We start from the raw sequence: 22,859 nt of genomic DNA on the forward strand, positions 1-22,859 counted from the left end.
TTCAACTAACTCTCCGCTGTTGACGGCAAGCGAGCCTTCCCTCCCATCATGCTGCGCTCCTCAGCGCTGACGTACTTCCGCTATTGTGGTCCTCAGACTCGGCTTGTGCGCCAGAATTAAGTGACTTGCTGTTCGTCCCCGCAAACCGCGCGCGAGGTGACTGCCGAATTTACGAGGGGCAGGAGGAGGCAACCCATCGTCTGTCAATCGCGGTTTGGACTTGCAACGCATGTTGTGACGTCGTGTTCGTTCGAAACGCATCTCTGGATTGTTTGGAAGTTGAATAAAATGTATGCGTCAAACCCGGGCATTCGGCTCAGGGCGTTCTCTGCGATTGCAAGAAAGAAGTGCCACGGGGCTTCAACGCTCTCTTTATAGTACGTACTCAAGTAAGAGAATATCCATGTCGTGTTATGGCCATGCTGCATTCAATACAAACGGTTAAGCGTCTGTTTACACTTGTTTCGTTTGTCGTAAAATGTCCAAGCACTCCGGCACTCCGCTGGCACATCAGCCGGCCATCCGACGCTGAGCAGACGACTCATCTCTTTGCCGGAAGTGCGTGAAAAAGCCGCTCAATAGCAGGATGTCTAGCTCATGACGAACATCTGAGAATCTGTGACGTAGACATGTGAAGATGGCGGCGTCCAAAAACACGAAGGGAAGGGTGAGAAAAAAGCGACAAACTTTGCAACAAAAGTGTGAGCTTTCCGCTGTGCGTAAAAGAGTAATACTTGGCACAGATGATGTTGACGACCCAATCTAACGATTGCGCTAGTCAATTTAGTGTGCTCAAAACGCCTTTCAGGGCCCCTTTAAACCAACCTTACATTTCCTTAATGGTATTGAAGTAACACGTCAACCAAGACAGCGTTTTTGTAAATGTTTCCCTTTTTGTTTGAGGGCTCCATATTTGGTAGACCTTAGCGTGTCGTCAGTTTATTTTCGATTTTTATAATTGATATTTTGTCTGTTTTTGCGTTAATAGAGCAAGGGTGCTTAATAGGGAAGATCCTAGCGATTTTATTGGTTCCTGTACAGTTTGTTTTTATTTTTTTGTAGTGTTTTGGAACCAACGATAGTTGCCAGATAGTAAATAGAAAGGGTGCTCGTTTTGTTTGCTTACATTATATTTGTTTCTCTTTTGGGTTCTTATACTGATCTTAATGTGCACTAATGTAAAGTTAGAATGTCTGAACATGGCCACTTACTTAGTTTTGTGCAGATACAATGAATTACATTGTTCGCATTGAGGTGCGCAGCAATGAATGCTTGTGCATGAAAATTGCGGCGAAAAGGGGGACAGAACTGAACAACAACAACAAAAATTGGCGCAGCTTACATAGTGGTGCAAGGATGGACAAACATCCGAGCTGGCGGCCCCTCTTCCTGCGTCGGAGACCAGGCTTTTGCACATAACATGGTTTTCTGAACTTTCCGCTGAAAGGACTTTAACTGGCAAGCCCAGATCGTCTTGTCCGCGGGCTTTCACACCTCGTCCAAAGTGGACCGCGTTAGCACGCGCTAGAACCGGCGGCAACCGGGTTCGTGAACTCGGCGTCTGTAGCCCGAGCTGTTCTGTGCTCTCCCCTTCAGGCGCGAATGCCCGTGAACTGGTGAGGAGAAGAGAACGCGAGAGATTATGCCGTGAATGCTGTGCAGAGTGCCTCCGGTGCACGCGAGGGCGTCATAAATAGGCGAGTCTTGGCTCCGCTAACGCGGCTACGCGAAGGTAGACCGCGCCTTGCACCGGAGAAACGTTATTTTTTTTTTTTTTTTTTTTGCGAACGCCAAGGAACGAAGCACAACCAGATACAGCTCTTCTGTTACGAAAACACTGCGTGCATTAGGTTCAGCATGGGTGTTGCAGCAACTCCGTTCAGGTCTATATCGAACTATATGGCAGGCGTTTAACTGATGTGGCAACTTGCGCAGCGATTGTACAATTTATCCATAATCTCCAAGAACGCAACCATGACAAAGAAGGAATCAGGGGCACGCGGGATCAGTCAAGAGGCTTCGGCAGTGCGTCACTGAGCCTCGCAAGGATCGGGCTTGTGGGGCAGGCCCAAAGCTGCAGTTTCCGGGGACTCGATGTCTTTCTTGGGAGAAAAATGCCGGATGCTAGGACCCCGGTACCACAATGCGAAAAAAAAAAAAAGCTGGAGGAAGCGTGCGCGAAGGGAATGGAGTGCAGATAGGGGAACAAGGGGCCATGTGCTGGCCGCATGAGTCACCGTGGCAAGGCTTTAACTATCGGACTGTTTTCTACTTTCGCATCCAACTCAATTCGCTTTAGCCACGGATGCCTACGCGCTGCTTGAGTGTCATTGAAACAACTTTTGCAAATCATATTTTTGGGTCTCGCATTTGTAAAACGAGACTAAAGGGTGTGCACGACGAGGATTTTTACATCACTGACTAAATATGCACTTCCATCCTCTGAGAAATCCGAGGAGGAATTCATTCAATATTTTCCTCCCTGTTTTGAATGATTTGGAGTCGTGTTGGCTGGCATTTAGTAGCGGTAGCGTACGGATCGGGAGTACCGTCGCTTTACGCCACACACTTCATTTTCGACCGTGCAGCCAAGTAGGGTACCGACGCCACAGTGGCGACTGTACCACTCCACCGATTATCTAATTAGCACCCCCGCTGCCTTGTACCGTATTCCCGTCAATGTGGGGCTTTCGCGCTCGCGCATTCAAACTCAATACCAACATATCAACGTAAATAAAGTATTCTACAGAGAAGAAATTTGCGTGCTTTTTAAACTTTTATTGAGTATGCATTTTCAAAGCGAAGCTTTATTTGCCTCTTATCCAGACTTTTTGGGCGCTGCTGCTGCTGCAGTGGTCTTGCCGCATGCGCCACTGGGTCTCTGCGAACACTGCCAGATGGCGCTCGCATCCGCGCGTCGAGGCCCCTCCCCTCACTGTCGGTCGCCGTCAAAGTGACTGCAACGCATCCTGCACTTGACTCGGTCGCTGCTAGCCAAGAGAAAGGCCGAGCTCATTCTCGCTAACGGCGAGGGCGATACGTGCGTTGCGGGATGTCAAGTGCGAGGACGCGGAAATTACTTTTGCCAACCTTTACGTCAGCCGGGCGGCAGACCAGAAACTTTCGGCTGTCGAAAACTGGTGACGTGCTGGTTACCGGTCTACATGAAAGATGTCTACAGGGTGCGTCTTCTTAGCTGTCAGCCTTCGTACAATTCATCACTCCCCATGCCACACTCATGGTGCATATTGATCACGCGTTCGTAAAGAAAGTTGAGACGTTCAAAGTGTCTCGTTGCGTCTGCTATTTCACGATGTATTTGCCACTGCTTCCCTTCACGTCGATTCCCATTTGTAAGTGGAATCCGCCATTTTTTTGGTATTGCAATACCAGCTCGTCCTTTCAGGTTATTTCTTCTGGTTCATTTTTTTAGGGGGATATTTCAACGGCTATTCTTCCTACGTCTCCCGAACGCATCCTCCAAAATCAAGATTGGGTTGGTACTGAAATTTAACCTAGGAAATAATAGTGGATACTGGTTTACAACTGAAGGCTTAACACATAAACGCTTTTACTTTGAGTAACGCCTGTAGTAGTGTTGTCACTTTGTCAGCAAACAGTCTTACGGCGTTAGGGGGTATAGACCGTTTACAGCAGGCAGTTGGGCTGACCTTGAACGCGTGATCCTAGCGCCGCACTCTCCGCGACTGGCCTTTACCTCGGGGAAGTTTCGGTTTCCGCCGTAAGCCGTCTTGGTGCTCAGCGTAGTGGTAGTCCTGGGGGAAAACTTGCGTGGTAGTCGGATGTACCAGCTCCGATCGGGACCTCAAGGTGGGGGACTAATCACCATGCGAATTGCACTGGCCGCAACTTCACTAAGACTGTCCGCGTGTGCGGCGCGCGCACGCGCCTTTCGCAGTGCACCGCTTTCCGCACAGTGGTCGCGACACGGCGACTACAGGCGACGCTCAGTAGCCATTCTCTAAAGGGAGAAGTTTGTTCCAAGAACATGGGCAAGAGTGGCTTTTTTTACACTGTAATAGGATGTTGCTGGCAAGCGTAGCGTAGTCCACACTGATCTGCCTCATCACGCTTGTTCTAAAGCATGCCTCCTGTTGTGTTTAGTTAGCCTGGCCGTTTAAAGGGATCCTACAGCGCTTTTTTCAACATTTTTTTTTAAATGTTAAATGCTTGCAGAGCGGAGGCACCCAACGCACCCAGTACGTAAATTAGGGGTTCGCAAAGTCTTACACCGGAGGCCGCAGCTTCGACGTTATTTCTAACTCGATTAATAATCCGTGCGCGAGCGAATCCGTAAATGTTTATGGTATAAAAGTGTGGCAACCAGCGGCTCAGAGCCGTTTTATTTGTTTCAGGGGTCGGTAACCTTTTGAAGTGGGCCGAGTTGCACGAAGCCGACACGGCAAGGGCCGGACGGCAAATAGGGGCAGAGTGGGGAGGAGGGGGGCGGAAGTTTTTTGGACGGCTGCAAAGAAAGGAAGTAAAGACGTTATCTGGATAAGTGTGCAGATGGGAAGCAATTCCAACAGGAAGCGATCTTGCTTTGTTCCTGTCTAACCCCATCTGAGATTAGAATTGCCATGTCAGCCTTCACAAGTGACAAGGGGAGGGGGGTTCTGTCTTCGCGCCGGGAGCCGCATACTTCCTCGCGTGCGGCTCGCGCGCAGCATGTTGCCACCACTAATATACATGGTTTCTTTGTATATAGAAATAAAAAATGCCTTCAAACAGCTATTAAGCGCGTGAACGGGAGTTTGGCAATGGGCGGTAGTCAGAACAGCGCTTTAAGAATCTTTATGGGCCATTTTTCGGGACTAACTAGTCTCTGAAGGTTGGTGCAGTACATCTACGCGTGCGATAAGTCCTCATTCACAACGACACTCTAAAATAATTGCACAATTCGTCCATAAAGCCGCTCCGGCACTCGAGGATGCGCCCCGGCCCATTGGAGGCCACGGCGAGAAACGCGTCCCTGCAATGTCGAGTGACGTCCCATTGTCTAATATGGCTGCGCCCAGGTCACCGCTCTGTGAACCGTGTATAGCGGGGATCAGCCCATTTGTTATGCATGACGTAGTTGACGTTTACGGTAAAAAGCTTCGGAGCCTTCCAACATTACAGAGAAGATGCCACGTGTCCTAGCTACAGAAACGAGAAGCTCAATGCGGTCTCTAAAGCAGCAAATGGTGAATCGTTAAACAATTTTTTAAATGCAGAGCATTTCAGTAACTCACGATGTCACCCGCGTTGACGTCCGTAGTCCGCACCCTCCCTACTATATAAAAAAAATACTATCCGGCGCCAGGTTTCGATCCCTCGACCCTGCGGGCGGAACGCAATGCACATGGTGCTCTACCCACTGCGCCACAAAGCCGACACAGAATGGGACGCTACGAACGCGCCTTATATCGTTGACTCATTCAAATTACTGCTGACGAGCGCTCTCTCGTCAGAAGTTGTTACAAGTGCAACAACATTAACGTAACGCAAACTACTTAATGTCGTGCGCCCCCGGAAATGCTCTGCATTTGATCGTGCCCCTCGCGAGCGGGATGTTTCACTGCGTCTTCTCTCGGTCGCGGGACCCGTGGCGCCATCTGACGGAGGCGCGGCACAACTCGTAGCACTTTGAAAAGATGCGGCGCCAGCCAGCTGTGTGTGTGCGTGCCGCACTTGTACAAATGGCGAGTGCATTGGCTTTATCCTCCCTGACTAGACGTTGACGTTAAGGAGCAAGGACGGTTTGGCGAGTTTATTTCTAATACATCGAGCACGACCTCGCTTAAAGTAGAACTGCACCTAAAGACACGAGTACAGTCTGTCCCGCTTATAAAGAGTTCCGTTTGACGAGGGCTCTGTTTTTTATAAAACTAAAGAGAATGCATTGCTTTTTCAGGCCCGAGCTGACAATTTGAGGACGAAGACCTCAATACTTGCTAAAGTACGAAGCTTATTTATGCCGTGAAAAAGATACACGAACGACGAAGCACTTATTGATGCGATGCTAAAGTATCCATCCACATCAATGTGGCGGGAAAGTCCCCCTTCCGAAAGACTGAGTTTGATATCTGGTGGAAAAGTTAACTGGGCTGTAGCGCAGGCAATCAAAAAGCGTTGGAGTTCTGTTGGAAAAATAGCAGAGAATGAGGTGGTACACGGCCGTCACAATCATATTTAGTTACAGACTATAATAAAAAAATGTGATTCGCAGTTCAATAATATATAAACAGCAGCACCTAAGCCTTTATGCAGGCAAGATGACATTTGCCATTACCCAGTTAAAAAGGGAAGCCTTTTAGACATCATCATCATCCTACTCTTGTTTGAGGGCACGTGCTACGGGCTAAGAATATGGTAATGGCACATTGGATCAGTAGTGCCCTCCATCACAGTGCCAGCATTTGCTGGGAGATTGTGCTGTCATCGACGCAAGAGCTCTTCGCAGAAATCTTGGGAGGCCACCATGACAACCCCTGCTCTAGAGGTTTAGTCGAACTTGATTAAGTGGGTGAAGACGGGGGAGGTAGCCGCTGAAGCCCTGGACATGGGATTCTTTCCATGATTCCGTTAAAGCTAAACTTTAAGGCCCTTACTGAAGCCATTGTGCTCGAAAACAGCCTGCAGAAACGGAAACTTCCTCTGATGATGAATGATCGTGGGTTAAGGGATACAAAAAAAAAACGCTTCCATTGGACGGAACCGAACCTGGGTCCCTCGCGTTACGAGGCCGCTGTCTGTCCGATTGCTCCATTTTGCATGGTCGAAGCGAATGCGAAGAAGCAGGTAACGATTCGCTCCGTACACCCCAAACCCAAACGTTAGGCGTCAGAGGGCACACCCGATAAATGCTGCGGCTATTCTAGAAAACTGGGGCGTACCTCTAGAGTAGCACACACTCGCAGTGTGGAATTGGACAACTAAAGAATCCATCACGCAAAAGATTAGGGTTCAATGAGTATATGGACGAACAGGTAGTGAACTTATGCCCACGCCTTCCCACAAGAAGGCCGAATCTACGCAAAGGAAAGTGTCGTGCGGAGTCCATAAATCATTCCAGAAGTGACTCGGTTGCGGCAGAAAATAATTTTTTTGTAATACTTTCTGGATTTTGTATCACGGTGTCATTCGGAGAGTGTAATTAGTAAGATTGTAGTTTGCGGTGAGCGCGACCACGGACGGTGCTGCGAAGCGCGCCTCCGTGATGTCGGCTTAAGGATTCTCGCATCTGTTGTCTGCTTCACTCGGACTTTCCCTCCCTGCTGTGTCTCTGCGCTCGGTTGACTTTTGATGGTTATGCGCACAAGATTTTCCGTATTCCCAACTTTTTTATCAAAACAAAACACTTAAAATCGCATACACTAGATCAGGGCGTGATTAAAGTGCAGTTTTTTATACCGCTCCGCAAGAAACATGTCATTACGTGGCTGAAGGGTACGCAGTCGGCTGACGTGCTGGAAAGTACGCCTCAAAGAGAAACAAAAATGTACTTTCAAATCGCGCGCCATCAGCCGCAAAGGGTTCGCACAACATCCGACAGATGGCGACGAGTGTACTGGCCAGTAGGAAGACGCAGTGAAACATAACCCTCGCGAGGGGCATGATCAAATGCAGAGCATTTCCGGGGGCGCACGACGTTAAGTAGTTTGCGTTACGTTAATGTTGTTGCACTTGTGGCAACTGCTGACGAGAGAGCGCTCGTCAGCAGTAATTTGAATGAGTCAACGATATAAGGCGCGTTAGTAGCGTCCCATTCTGTGTCGGCTTTGTGGCGCAGTGGGTAGAGCACCATGTACATTGCGTTCCGCCCGCAGGGTCGAGGCATCGAAACCTGGCGCCGGATGGTATTTTTTTTATATAGTAGGGACAACGACGGTGCGGACTACGGACGTCAACGCGGGTGACTTCGTCAACGCGGGTGACATCGTGAGTTACTGAAATGCTCTGCATTTAAAAGGTTAGCTGTCGTCCCCTATGTGCATAAACTGTCACACGGTTTGAAGAATGTTGGCAAACGGTATGGGGTCGACATGATCCTATCAGCGCCTGTTGAGCTAAGCGGTGTGTGTTCGGCGGTTGATAGGAGGGATGTCCATGGAGCAAGCAGGCGCCGAGGCTGCGGTGTGAATCACGAAGACCCATTTGTTCCGTGTTGCACGGGGGTTGTTTACAGCATTCCGTTGGTATGCGGGAGCCAGTATATTGGCCAAACCGGGCAATGTCTGAATGTGCGCCTAATGGAGCACAGGAATAGCATTAAAAAGGACGCGCAGGCGCACCTTTCAATGCATTGTGAAACCCATCTTTTACAGTGCTATTCTCGTTTCAGACAAACAAAAGTGCTATTTACACATAAAGACAGGATGACGCCTGAGGTGGTGGAGGCCTACCATATCTCCAAACTTGGCAAAACTTGCGTCAGCCATCCCTCGATACCGCTTAACCACGAGGAATTCGAGTTTGTAGATAACCGGGGAAGTTTTGTTTGTTTCTTGCAGTGGCGTAACCTATTGATGAGTTGGCTTCGATTATCCATATCCTGTTTTGGGTTAATCTGATGTGTTTCCTTTGTATTGTCATGCGCAACTGGTCTTTTGTTAGTATATAATTTCGTGTCTTTCTTCAATAAAAAAGTAGTTGCGAGTCAGCGCACGTCCTGTCCCCTTCTTTACCTCAACCTTCGTGTGTGTGCGCTGTTAGGGAAGATGAATAAGTACCAACTCGCCCGATTGTCGCTTCTTTTGTGTTCATAACATCACCCGTGTTCATGACGTGTTGCAAAACAGTGGCGAAACGTGAGGCTTTGGAACTTTTATTGCATGTACTCATTATGTCTTAATATAGCCCTATACAGCAATTCTATTGCTAAATTTGTAGCCTTTATTACAACTCGTACTCATCTCAATCGACATTGTCATGGCGCTCTTTGCATTTGCCGGCCTTGCGACCTTAAACCCGAGATAATAAAATACTTGGACTCTCTGCTATCAGCACAAGAAGAAAATTTTGGAGACACCCCCGCATGGGCTTTTTATGGGCGAATCCCCTTAGTTGCTGGGGCTGTCGGCGTCTCATGTCGTTGTCGTAAGCATCGTATTATGTATTCACAGTACTAGAACACCAGGAAACTCGTTTACGGCTCGCGCTGGAACATAACGCGTACTAAAATACACCGGGGCATTGGTTTACGCCTCGCGCTGAAGCGCTTCGTAACGCGTACTAAAAAAAACACTCGTTTACGCCTCACGATAGAGAGCTTCGTGATTCAAAGACAAGAGACTTTTACAGCAAAGCTGTGTACCTGTACCTCCCAACGGTTTCATCTCCGTTGGCAAAATGCTAAGGCGCCAAGAATACACTTATACACTGCCTGCTTCACTCCTCCCCAGGTTTCCCGTTAGTAGAGATGGCTTGATTTTTCTTTCTTTTTTTTTGCATTATCTAGAGGTGCCAAGAGAACGAGCAAGATTTAAAAACGGCGCTTTGCGAGCCAGTAAAGAGTTACTGCCATTTCTACAACTTCAAGTGCGAAGCTGAACTTTCGCGTCAATCGTGCAAGTACAAGGACTGCAGTAATACCCGGTGGGCTTTCTCACATCTTCTGAAGGGTACATCCTAATAGCAGTCGCGCTCAGCAAACGGCCAATAAGGGTCCCCGTGACGACACGCTCTTTCAATAGAGCATTCGTTAAGCGTGATTTTGCGTGTGAAAACGTGGCTTAGTTAGACCGAGTCCGACAACAGTCCCTCTGGACTCACCATGTTTCAGCTGCATTGTGAAAATGTTGAAAACGAGAGGCAAATTGTGTTAATCACTTCGCGATGCGCGCCTGTAGACGAATGCTGCTTATATTTATTGATGAGTTATAATAGTTATTTTGTATTTATGGGAATGGTGTAGAAACTTTATAGATAGTCATCACTGCGGCACCGACGATATCACGATCATCGGTGCCCGCCATCGAGTCGGTTGCTCTCGCTCGAGCTGCTTCGTTATTCACCTACGCCATTTTGTAAATAGAACACACCCTCGTCACCGGTACGTCACACGGTCACACCAACATCACATTTTACGAACGTGTTCGCACAAAGAAAATAAATTTTTTTTTTTGCAATTTCGCCTCACCTCATTTAATTTTACATGGTTATCTGATCGGTGCAAGTCAATTATTTCACACTCTTGTGCCCTCGATCGATCGGTTTACTAAAATGATGCCGTTATGTAACGCAGTGGCTCCTTGCCAGGACGTGTAAGCGTTCAAAACGTATTTGAACTTAATTGTTACTTTTAAGAACAGAAACAAACTTGTTATATCCCTTGGATTCTGTGGAACTTTGCCACCCTCAAGACAAAATCCTGCTGACGCCGATGAACCAGATGCAGAACTTACACAGTAAAATCCTCCGCAAGGGCTCGCCGACCATTTATTTATTCACGGCGCCCAAGGAGGTCGCTGAACCAATCCCGGCCGCGATAGTCGCTTTTCAGATGGAGACCAAAAGCAAAAACGCTCGTGTGTCGAGATTTCGGCGCACGTTAAAGGTCGCCAGGTGGTCAAAATCAATCCGCAGCCCTCCGTTCGGCGCACCTAAAACTAGTTGTAACTTCAGCGCATTAAAACACAGAATATTTTTTTTTATGTTCAGGGCGACAGTACTGCGTATTTTGAAAGAAGACAGAACGAGGAGGAAACGGAAAAGACAGTGCTCGCTCCATGTATTTGCTGCCGCCTCTGTCCACGTTTCGCTGAACTGGGCTGCTCTGCGACTTCGCACGACTGCCATTATTAAAGACGATAGTCTTTCTTGGGCTACTTAAACCTAGAAATTTTGGCCTGTCTGTATGTCTGTCTGTGGCTCGATTCAGCCACCCGGCCAAAGTGAAACGAAGTCTGCGCAATAGTCTTAGGGTGTCCCAGCTATCATGCACAAAGATTTTAAAAAAAGAGGAATGGCGTTACTCGAAGAAAACCTAGTGCATAATGTTTGCAGTACTCTGGAGAAGCGAACAGTATTTTTTCGTTATTGAGTCTTCACTAATTAATTGTAATTAATTATCTAACTCGAGAATTACTGTCCTAATCGCTGAAGTTTCAATGAGGCACTTGTAGGTACCCACGAGGGGCATCTAATTGCGGTATTTTCAGCGACGAACTAATTGCGTACTCATTTATTCTGACTGATAAAGAAAACGCGCGAAATATGATAAATACCACGTGACGGCGCTTCCACGCGCATTGTAAAGCAGCGTCCCCAAATAAGCTGATTGAAAGCAACTGCTTCGCATGTCACCCGCCGGAGAGACAGCGCATCACCTTGATAATAGAGAGTTTTAGTTTAGCGTATTTACGCTCCGCTCCGCTCCGGGTAGCCCCGCTAAGCTGTAGCGGAGCGGCGAGCGATTTTCTCGTTTTAGTTACACGTAACGTGCAGCGGACCGGACCTTTCGGACCAGCAGCGCCCTCTGGCCAAGTTTGGCGTAATGAAACTGAACCGAAAACCATTTCACCACTTTAATAAAGTAAAACCAGTACGTATAGCTTATTTGTTTATTAAGTATTGACACATGCAATCGTATTGCGTTACTGGTCAATTACAATGAATTAAAATAAATTTTCGACTTGACGATAGCCACGCAATAGCCAACAAAGTTGCGTTCCAGATCCATTCGGATCCTCCTCGACTGCGATCCAACGATGCGTTTTGCCTAGTTCGTATCTGAAACATCTGAAAGTTTTTCGCGCTTTCCCGCATCGTGGTGCCGCTCACAAGTGTTCTCGAAGACCCTTTCCTCTTGACTTCTTTGAAGTGGTCGGAAATAGAGGATCTCTTGACCCTGGAAGTGTTTCAGTACACGCGCCGAGAGCCACTTTCTCAGCAAGGCCTTTTGAACATTTACTCTATGGACAGTGGACAATTCCGCACATTCTTCCGCTTCGAGAAGGATGATGTGGAAAGGCTGGCGCGTGCCCTTCGACTGCCCGAAGTTGTCAAAACGCCGCAGTGCGTCAAGATTCCCGGCGTTGAGTGTTTGTGCTTAACACTGCGGCGTCTGGCGTACCCCAACCGGCTGCGGGACCTGGAGCCCCTCTTCGGGCGGCATTATTCCGTCATTTCTTCAGCCACGAATGCGGTGCTGGAGCACATTGACAGCACTTTTGGCCACCTGCTGCGAGATGTGAACAACCACTCCTGGCTGGACATCGCCCAACTCAGAGTTCTGTCAGAGGTATGCAATCATTTATCATTCATGTCACTCAAGAAATCATTCTATTTATCACGAAAATTAGCATGTACTGGTGTGAGGGCTATGTAGTTTAAGTTGTGTAATTTAATGTAGTTCAATTATTTAAATTATTGTTGTTAGATCAATTTAAGCGTTTTTAATAATTAAATAAATTCAATTAAATTCAGTTTTTTGTAATTTATGTACTTTAAATCGATTCCGTGTAAAGAGCAAAGTTGCTGTCACTCGTTCATTTTTCATTCTTTGTATCTATACATTTCGCCCATCTGATAAGGTGCCAGTAGAGACTAACAGTATTGTAAATAGATAAATTTACTTTCACTGTGTGCTAATGCCCATCTGTATAAATTTTACTCGCAGGCGGTGCATTCCAAAGGGGCCCCGCTCCACAACTCCTATGGTTTCATTGACGGAACAGCTAGGGCTATTTGCCGTCCCTCCAAAGACCAGAAACATTTTTTTCTGGTCACAAACGGTTCCATGCCTTAAAATATCAGTCAATCATGTGCCCTAATGGAATGATCTGCCAACTGAACGGCCCCTACTTTGGCAGTCGACATGATTCAAGTGAGTTCATGTTGTGTTTAATTATACAGAACCACTTCCTCAGCAGTACAACACACAACAAATGGTTAATTCCGTCACGGGCAATCGAGAAAAGGCACAAGATTTCTGTGCTTCTTGAGAAAGCAATTAGTGTTTAATAATGTTAAACTGAACACCTAATGTGATGAAACTTTTACAGGAAAAAAACATTTACTATGATGAATGGGGATTTGTAGTACAAAGAAAGCTTGAATTAAGTATATTATATTGCACATTTATAGTTATTATATTATGCATATTGTATATGTAAAATTATGGACAAGCTAGCAACAAGGTAAAATAATTTTGTGAAAGCCAAAAGGAGTGATAACGTGGAGTGATACAGGAGTGATAATTGTTATGTGTTCCTTTATTTTCAGGCATCCTCCGGAAGAGCAGGACGTACCAGAAGCTTGAAAAGCTGGTTCAGGGGCACAACGTCTGCCTGTACGGTGATCCTGCCTACCCGTTACGACCCCTGCTCCTGAAACCATACGGCACAACTAACATTACTCCCTCACAGTATGCATTTAATAAGAGGATGAGTACCGTTAGGCAGGCGGTCGAATGGGGTTTCGGCAAGATTGCGGGCTTGTTTGCCTTCCTCGACTTCCGCAAAAATCAGAAGCTGCGTCGACAGAAGGTTGCCCGCATGTACAAAGTTGCGGCTATATTAGCCAACTGCCACACCAGCATGTATGGATCGCAGGTGTCGCAATATTTTGGAGTTGAGCCCCCACAGCTGGAGGATTATTTGCGACCACAAAACTGAGGCAATGAATGCCCTCAGCTCAGTGAAGTCAAAACACGTCGCCATGACGGTTGGTTCATCACTGAAAAAAAGTGCCGTGCTAAACACGCTAAATCTTGTACACTTCGTTGGCATCGTTTTAGCACTCGTTTTGTTTCGCAAGTCAGTAGAAGCACTTTATTTCTGAAGGCTGGAAATCTGTTTGCCTTGCTCTTCCAGCATAGATTTTATGGTGCTCATTATTTGAGCATTTTCTTTGACCTGTTGTTCATGAAGCTTCAGCCTCGCTTCCTCCAGTGCCAGCTTTCTCTCTTCTAAAGCTAGGCGCTTTTCGTCGTGCTCCAGCCTCCTTTTTTGCAGCTCCAGCTCCTTTTGCCGAAGAATGAACTCATTCTCCTCCCTCGCCGTGAGCAACTGCAGGCCCATTGCCTGGAGGGCTCTGATTCCTGGGAGAAAGACAAATAAATCATGTTTATTTTGAATTGACTTTGGGAATACTTGCAATTAATTCACTCCAACATCAGCATTTTGTAACACCGGACACAAATGCCTTATCCATTTCTTCTGTAATGAATGCTGTCGACGCACAGTCTTGTTGCGGATGGCATAGTTTTGTTTACTGAGACTGGAAAAAGCCTGCGCTTAAGGACCGTTAAAGATACATGCGAGTAAATCTAAAGAGATGCGAAATAAACATGCTGGAAGCACCCTCTTTGGCGCAGATAACCGAATTCTAGAACAAGTACACGGATATAACTACCTTGGACAGGTTGTCAGTGCTGATTCCAGCCAATAAAAAAAATTTGACACTATTACTTGGGGTGGGGCGCACAAGGCAAGCGAATAACGAAAATAAAAAGAACACTACATTTATCACTGAAAAGAATGGTACACAGCAAGCGTGTCTGTTCAAGGGGCAATGGAAAGAAGGACGATAGGAGTAACGGTTAGGGACAAAAAATGAACAGAAAAAAAAGACAAACGCCAAGCCCCTAATTACAGTGAGAAATTGTGCAGGACTGATTCATAATACCTGTTGGAGCAGCAACTTCACCAGGTCTTTGTCTTCTCCGCACCTGAACTGGGGGTCCTAGTGCCTGCTCATCTGCATCACTATCTTCAGCAGGCTCTGCTTGTGGTGGGCCGAGTGCTACAAGGGCAGAAATCATTCATCGCAGTTAATGATCGCCCACAACGGTTTCTTTCATTACTGTTTTTACTTTGGTTTTCTATTAGATATGTTCTGCAGTGTTGCAGCCTAGCAAATTTTTGTGGGCAAGCATAATCAACATGTATACTATTTTATTCATAAACATAAATAAGCGCAGTAGTAAGATTTTGCCTGCTTCTTAGGTGAATTTGCTCTGTACCCATATTTCGCTTTCAGTTTACTTTGTACATACGTGATGCAGTGGCTGGCACGTCTTGGACCGGCCTGGGCTCAGTCTCGCACGCTCATGCACTTCAGCTGCTGATGACTGCGTCACCTCGCTGTCGTACATCGACAACAGCAACTGTGATGGAGATGGTTCATCTGCACACACAAAAACACGGTACATGGATAAAATTGTGACAAGTACTATAAAAGGATCTCGGTAGAAGAAATTCAGCAGTGCAAAATCCTTTCCTCTGCCAGAATTGCTCTACAGGCTCTTTTTTGAGCTAGTGCCAATGTGAAGGAATTTATCCGCTGCGTACAAGATGCAGCACACTTAAAATTCGACAACTTTTAAATCACATCGTGCAAGCAGTATCACTCGTCAGACACCCCAGCTTGTATGAAACAAAACAACAGGGTTCACCATGTAACGAACACGTAGAATTGCAGGGATGTAATGTAATAGCTTTTATCTTACCGCGTGAGTAAACACGGTCATAAAGCCAGCAAGGCAAGCATTTTTTGATATTTACAAATACTTGTTTCAATTACTCCTAACGGCACCAGTACGTATGCGGCAGGTGGGAACCTTTCGCGGCATCCACAAATATAAAACACAGTTGGCGCTTCCATTCTTCGTTAATGTGTGCGCCCACTTCACATCACTTGCCGAGCATGTGTTCGTCATTCGGGGCCTGCAGTGGGGCGATTGCTGCCGTGACGCCGTCTCGGAACTGCCGCGCCGCTCGCTGTCGAGCTGCTGCCGATGACAGAGGAGGCCGGCGCAACCCAGTGCCATTTGCTGTCCTCGGCAGGGTCCTCGGCACGTAGCCGGCGCTTTTCATGAGATCTGAAATCTCCTGTAGCAGCTGCTCGCGCTCACCATACTGCTCCTCAGTACCAGACCTACGGAGGAAAGCAACAGATTGCGCCTTAACTATTCGCTGTCATTTATAAGACGTACTGTATTAAACAAAAATCGCAAACGGTACAGGGGACTCACCTCCTCAAGCTGGCCCTGTCCTCCTGCCTGAAGTAGCCGACGAGCAAGTCGACCCGCTCTTTTACGCCACGAATGGTCAGCTCGCGCTGCACTGCGCGCGTCACGTTTTTCAACACGACGCCCCACGCGTCCGGGTTTTCAAACGGGTTCATGGTGGCCACTGCACGTAGTAAACACAGACCCTCATTCATGCAGAACCGCTTTCGCGGTTTGCGCAAAGCCGCGGGGCTCGTCGCAGGCGTGGTGTCGTTGGAGGCAGCCATCTTAGAATAAGCAAAGTCGTCGCACGCGCGCGAGAGGGCGCCCGCATCGCCCCGCCGCGCTAGCGGAGGGCAGCGACGCTCCGCTCAGGCTGCGTTTTAGCGGACCGTGTTGCTCGCTCCGCTAGCCCGCTTAGCCGCTAAGCGGAGTGCGCATGCGCAGTCGCATTCCCGCTCCGCTTAGCGGCTAAGCGGAGCGTAAAAACGCCAAACTAAAACTCTCTAATGCCATGCATGGAAGGAGCAGCAACAGCAACATTCGCGGGGCGCGTGTGCAGATATAAGCATAGAGTAAGAAACTCTACGGATATAAGGCACGAACTCTGTCGCGATTTCTCCTTTCTTTCTTTTGTTTATTTCCTTCTGGCTAACTCAGAGGCAGCCTGTTTGAGGGCATTGCTTTACGATGCGTGCGGAAGCGCCGTCACGAGGTATGTTTCCTATTTCGCGGGTTTTCTTTATCAGTCAAAATAAATGCGTACGCAATTAGTTCGCCGCGGATAATACCGCAGTTATACGCCCCTCGTGGGTACCTACAAGTGCCTCATTGACACTTCTGGGGTTAGGACAATATTTCTTGAGTTAGATAATTAATTACAATTAATTATTTAGGTCTCATTAATGAAAAAAATTACTGTCCGCTTTTCCACAGTACTGCAAACATTATGCACTATGTTTTCTTCGAGTAACACCATTGCTCTTTTTTTAAATCTTGGTGCATGATATCTGGGACACCCTGTATACTCACAACGACATCTAAACGTCTAAGTCCGGTTTATATGTTCGTACTTCTCAACATTGTTGAGTAAGAAAAAGACATTACGCGAATATAAGACAGGACATTACTACACAAGGGATATTTACAGTGTCCCTTTATAAAAAAGTTCATAGATGCTTGATTTTTGGGAAATGAAATACTACATCTACTGCAGAAAAAAAATCACACTGTCGCTCGCTGTAGCCCGCACCACTATATAGCTTGTGGCGGCATTTCACAAATTCAAGCGGCAACATTTACAATAGTTTCCCCTAGATAGGTTGCACGTTGTGCTTGGAACGCACGTGGGCTAGGGCAACGCGGTTCAATAAACGTTGAAGTAGGGCGCCTCGATTCACGCGCGTCTCCGCCGTACGGCAGCCCTGGCATTGAGGCACCTGGCCTGGAGCAGTGGAATGCAGTAAATTTAAATTGACTTGAGCAAACCTTTAGCCTGTTTACTTTGGGAGGAGCGCGACGCAAGAGGGAAAGCGAAAGGAGGCATTTACTTGGCAAACATCGACAGATACTATCGTCTTTTGTCGACATTTGCGACGAAACGAGCAGATACGTGGCCAATTTTCCAACGGTACATCCCACTATTTATTGCATCAATATTACGCAGAATTTAGAATGTCACGTACTTACGCTATGGTGTAAGACGGGTCAGCGGCACCGGAAGGGGCACAATCTGGAACGTTTTGCGTCTCAGTGAAATATGCGCTCAAAATCATATACTTCTGTTTTTCAGCCGAATGCACTCTCCGCAGAATTTTTTATTGAAACTCTTAAATCACGGCGCTCTAGTCGTGGAATACTTCGAGGCGCTGCACGTTAACATTCACGGGCCACTGAAATGCTATGCCGATTTAGCTTCCCCGTAATGCTCGCTCGGCACTCAATTTGAGGTGGTGTGCCACGTGCCGACAGAGGCCCTTAAATCCTACAGCCTCGCAGAGGATTCGAGGCGTGAGCCTGGATTTTTCTCAGTGCGATTACTAAGGGCGCTGCAGTTTTCGCGAACATCGGCACAGTACTAACAACGGAAGTCGCTAAGCGGATTCACGACTGCCATTTGTTTAAGGGAAAAGGTTGACTAGGCGCGTTCTGCGAAAATCCGACATCACCGGCCCATGTTGTGGTTATGGTGGTTCCAAATATTACCGGGCCTGAGGTATGAACCTACCTATCCACAATTCCTACATACCCACTCAAGTGCATTGTCTCGAAACGATGATACATGCCGTCGGAAGCGCCTGCCCGTTTCCCCAATTCCAAATTGGCTGCAACCTCAACGATGTCGCTCCCAATTCTCACTTGTAAAATGGCAACGTGGGAATTTTCATGTCCACTCGAGGGAATGCCTGCAGAACCTCACAGCCGATTCATATGGACGTACTCATTGGCGAGAAACACACAAACAAGGCTTTCACCCATGGCATACATCATTTCTTACTAATAACGGGTGTTTATTACATTGACATGGTGCAAATAACTAGCGTTTATAGATCATTGGCTGTACTGCTAGTTATTTCTTGGTGAACCCGATGTACCTTTCGGAATGGGACAAAAACCTACGGTGAGCTGTCCCCGCGTGTCATGCCATAAGAATGCCGTGTGGTACTTAGGAGCAAAATCCCGCGAGAAAGAGAACAGTGCTCAGATTACGAACAAGCAAATAGAGCTGGCCGCCCAGGGTGCTCTTGACTTCTTGGTTTTCTCCTTGCACATAAAACCTTCCTTACCGTACTAATCTTCTTTTAAAAGCAAAACAACTTCGGATTACACAACTGGCTGGACAGAACATTCCTTGCAGTCAGTCTGGAGAATTGTTTTTTTAAACCTCTTGCTACTGTCTGCCTTCCCAGGAGCTTGGGAAACTCTAGCTCAGCGTACTACAAATTGCGTACGCGCTTTGACAAGGGAAATCTAGTTTATCCAGCTACCTATTTCCCATCGGCTAACAGGAAATGATCAAACGCAGTTGAAACAGGCCTTTTTTAAGGGTAGAGCACTTTAGGCGCTCGCCTTATCGTTGTAGCTCGCTCGCTAGACCCAAGTAGAGCAACAGGGTGTTCCGTTGTAGCGCTGTCGTCGCGGCGTACTCCAGAAGCTTCGAAAGCCAAGCGGTTTATGTAGTCATACGCGTTCGCAACTCGTGAACCGCTGGCGCTTGTCCTACATCTTCCCGTTGTTTAGCGCAAAGAAAACTATAGGTACATTGGAGGCAAAATATACGTAATTAACCGGCAGCGCCCGCGTTCATTTAGTCAGGAACGCTCGTTGGGTTGGTTTTTGCGGCAGTAAGCGAAAAAAGCAGCCACGAAAAAAAGAAGGCACGTTCGAAATGACGCAGAAAGGATCCACGCACACGAAGAAAATGGCACGTCCGAAATTCCGCAAAAAGGCTCCAGCCGCGCAAGAAAAGAATGGCGCGTTCGAAATGACGCAGAAAAGCTCCAGCCGCTCAAGAAAAAAGTTATGTGTTCGAAATGACACAAAACAGCTCCAGCATACGAAATTAAACCAAGCACAAAAAGAACAGAACTCCCGCTGGCGCAGTTCAGGCAGGGGGCGTGTGAGAACTGCGAAGGCGGGAAATTTGAATTGTATGGGGTGGTCGCAGTGAGCGGATAACAGCTCATTATGGCGAATCACTGATCTGCACTTCCGACAGCTTTCACATTGAATGTAACGGCTTTAGTTTTGTTGTTATTGCTCGCTGCAGACGTACTTTTTGTCAATATGCGCCTCAGTTCGCTAGTTATTTATGCTCAAAATGGTATAAAATACAATGCACTTCACGTTGCCCTACACGACCCATTGCCGCATGCATTGGAGGCTGCTCGGCTGCCGGCGCAGCGCTGCAGCGACCGCCGCTTTGGTGCTGCGCAGAACGAGTGAAAACTTTGCTTTTTGCGCAGCGCCGACAGCGGTCTCGGCGAAGCACGCGATGCGCTTCGAGGGGTGTGTCGCCGGGGGTGTGTCTGTGGTCAAAAGGTCACCTTGCACATCCTCCACAAAATCCATGGACGAAAGTAGTAAACATTTGCTTTAAAAGCTCCTCCGGCGCCAGTTGCCCGGCACGACCCCAGCGCAGCTACGCCGGAGCCAAGCCCCGCCTTGCAATTACGTCGCCGCGCACGCCGGCACCGCTCGCCCTTCGAGAACACTCTGCCCAGCGTTCGTGACGTGATCTCTCGCGTGCTCTTCTCCTCGCCAGTTCACGTTCGTTTGCTCCTGAACTGGGAAGCACCGATTAGCTCCTGCTATAGGTGCTCCAAGCTGGTTACCGCCGGTTCTAGCGCTTGCTAATGCTGCCCACTTTGGAAGAGATGTGAAAGCTTGTGAACGAGGCGATCCGGGCCTGCCAGTCAAAAAGGCCTTTCAGCGGTGCGTTCAGAAAACCACGTGGGTTGCAAGTGCCGGGTATCTGACGAAGGAAGAGAAGGCGCGATAGAAGTGCGTCACTCCCGAAAAAAAGGAACCCTGGTGCGAAGGCCGCCGCGCCGCTATTCGAGAACGGCTGTGGCGACTTCGTTCCAATCCCGAATATCGCGCCGGTGAAGCGGCGGCAAAACGTGAGCGAGTTGTAGAAGATCCAGAGTTACGAGCTCACGTACAGTGTACATACTTTAAGGACCAAGTTTGTATTGCTGTTTGGGGTACTAACGATGACACCATGCACAAAACTTGACCGAGTCTCGAAGCATAACCACACTCAAACTTAGCCAAACCAAGAATAAGCTGGTTGGCGCCACCAGCTCCGATGTTTCTCCAGCCACTCACCACTCGTGCAAGCTGCGACAATTTTTTTGGTACAAAATGTGTACAATATAAGCATGTTGTAACGAGGAAGACTAGCCACCATCGACGTAACGCTACCAGCGCAGCTACACAGCGGTGAAGTTGGAAGAACAGCCAGCGGAGCGTATTACCTCATGCGACCTGCGTCATCATCATGGCAGGACTCAAGATCATCATCACGAGTCTGTTGGCACGAGAGCTGAGCGCGCACGGCAGAACCCCTTCGGACTCAGCTGAGCCTCTCTGCGTTTCAACGCCTTGCTGCCGTCCTGCCAATAAACCTCGCCATAATGTGTACAATATCACTAACTAGTGCAGAGAGCCCATGGGTGCATTTAATGTGGCAGCCACAGTCAAGTTGTCACCTAAGGCTTTGAAGAACAGCCGTATGTGCGTTTGCTCGAAGCAGCCCATAAAGGTTTTGTGCCCATTTGCTGGAGTAGTATCCAAGGTACATTCTGCCGCAAAAAAGGTTTAAAAGCGTATAGTATTAGCCGAGTTATCGTTCATTAAAAAGGGCCAGCCATAAGGCCCGGAGCTTTCACCCTCTCATCCCGCCTCCAAAACACTGTGGAAGCTATGACTTCACCAACCAGGCGCAAGAGCACGCACTATAGAGAAACAGGGCCAGGCCCCTGCAGGCTCGAAATGCGCGCAGCCATTGGCTCCGCTGGCGGTACATGGTGGGGGTAAAAAACATTTTTTTATTGAGCAGCCAAGGGAGCTGGAAAGGGTCGTGGTCAGCCTCCTACGTCCAGGAGGCGGTACATCACGCTTTTTTTTAGCAACAGACTCGCATGCTCCTACTAACTGCTAAGTGGGGCCGGTCGGCCGCCGGCCCGCTAGGACTGCCCGAAGGCCGTGCTCCTCGCGTCGACCGTGCTCGCGTCGGCACGTCGATTTAGAATAGGGGAAACGAGTATTCGAAGGCCAGAAAGGGGGGTTCCAAACACATTTTCGCTTTAATTGAAGATTTATACCGACGACTATATTCCTGCTACGTTTTCGCGTGCGGTATTGACGTGGCATGCAGGTCGCTGCGACGCCCAGTCGCTCAGAAAAGGCTTAGTATTGCCGCAGTTATCCAGTCACCGTTTTACGAAGCAGCGCCAACGACGATCACCAGCGCAGTTTTTCACCGCCCTATCACCCCCTCTCACGCATTTATGAACTGAATTTCAGTAATAGCCCGGGGCAGTGCCAAATTTTAGCTGCTGCGGTGTATGCCGTATCGCGCATACACCGCACAGTGATCTCCTTGTCGACCGTGCAGGCATATGCTTGGCGCGGTACCGCGTGTAGCGGTGTTTCTGCCTGCAGTGACACTCCGTGTTTTTCAGCGTTAGTCATACCTTGTAAAGGACGAGCTGTATCTAGAAACTCACATAGGCTCGCGTGACGGATGGCGATGATCGCCATTCGTTCCTAAGGTACGCCGTGCCGCCGCTGCCGGAGTGCCGTTCGCCGGAACTGCCGAAACGTGCACCCACGTTTTCCAGTTTATATTTAGGTTGTTTTCATTCTTCAGGGAACATAATCCCCGCCCCCCCCCCCCCCCTTCCAAGTTTAGAACACTAATTGGCTACGGCATTTAAAGGGGCCCCCCAATAGCGGTGCCGTACTGTTCAGTGCTTCGTGCGTCACGGAGGCGGCGTCACACCAAAACTTAACGTCAGAGTGCGACAGAATGGCTGCGTGTATCGGTAGGTAAACAAGGAAAGAAAGGAAGATCTTTTTTGTGTGCGGCACCTGTTTTACGCATGGATGTAATATTTGGTACTCGTTGTCGTGAAGGGGCACTCGAGCGATTGCGCGATTGAAATGGCCACCTTCGTAAGCCTATTTCGGGCCCCTTTAAAGAAATTCACTAACACACATCTATAGGTCAACTGTTCTTAAAGCCCGCTACACATGCATGTTGTTTGTTTCATTACATGGGAGGAAATGTTCCACCCCGGAGCCACGCTATGACTTCAACGTTGTCGAGCATGCTAAACAGAGAGTTACCCTCGCGCTATCACTGTGGCCCGCGAGCTTCTCGCATTCAAAGACG

General features: G+C 48.1%; 1 protein-coding gene, 1 long non-coding RNA gene and 1 pseudogene across 2 annotated transcripts in view; 2 read left to right on the forward strand and 1 right to left on the reverse strand.

Annotated features, from left to right (window-relative positions):
* LOC144180286 (uncharacterized) overlaps positions 1–22,859 on the forward strand; it is a 629,875-nt gene that overhangs the window by 345,860 nt on the left and 261,156 nt on the right. The gene's annotated exons all lie outside the window — the stretch shown is intronic.
* LOC144180285 (uncharacterized) lies at positions 11,849–14,087 on the forward strand (annotated as a pseudogene).
* LOC144178591 (uncharacterized) lies at positions 13,779–16,245 on the reverse strand. Its single transcript, XM_077706549.1, has 4 exons — positions 15,983–16,245; positions 15,650–15,885; positions 14,635–14,751; positions 13,779–14,047 (listed from the first exon to the last, which is right to left on the reverse strand). The coding sequence occupies exons 1-4, from the start codon at positions 16,243–16,245 to the stop codon at positions 13,779–13,781; spliced, it is 885 nt and encodes a 294-aa protein (XP_077562675.1).

This window comes from Haemaphysalis longicornis, unplaced genomic scaffold, assembly GCF_048455015.1.
Source record: "Haemaphysalis longicornis isolate Haplotype H1 unplaced genomic scaffold, Haemaphysalis longicornis Haplotype H1 scaffold_4, whole genome shotgun sequence".
Classification (NCBI taxonomy): Eukaryota; Metazoa; Arthropoda; class Arachnida; order Ixodida; family Ixodidae; genus Haemaphysalis; species Haemaphysalis longicornis.

Coding starts and splice junctions, on each gene's coding strand:
- LOC144178591 (XM_077706549.1), bottom strand. CDS start 16,245: ATGGCTGCCTCCAACGACACCACGCCTGCGACGAGCCCCGCGGCTTTG. Junction 15,886..15,982: donor GACAGGGCCAGCTTGAGGAG/GTGAGTCCCCTG, acceptor TTTCCTCCGTAG/GTCTGGTACTGAGGAGCAGT. Junction 14,752..15,649: donor GAATGACGAACACATGCTCG/GCAAGTGATGTG, acceptor CTGCCCTTGTAG/CACTCGGCCCACCACAAGCA.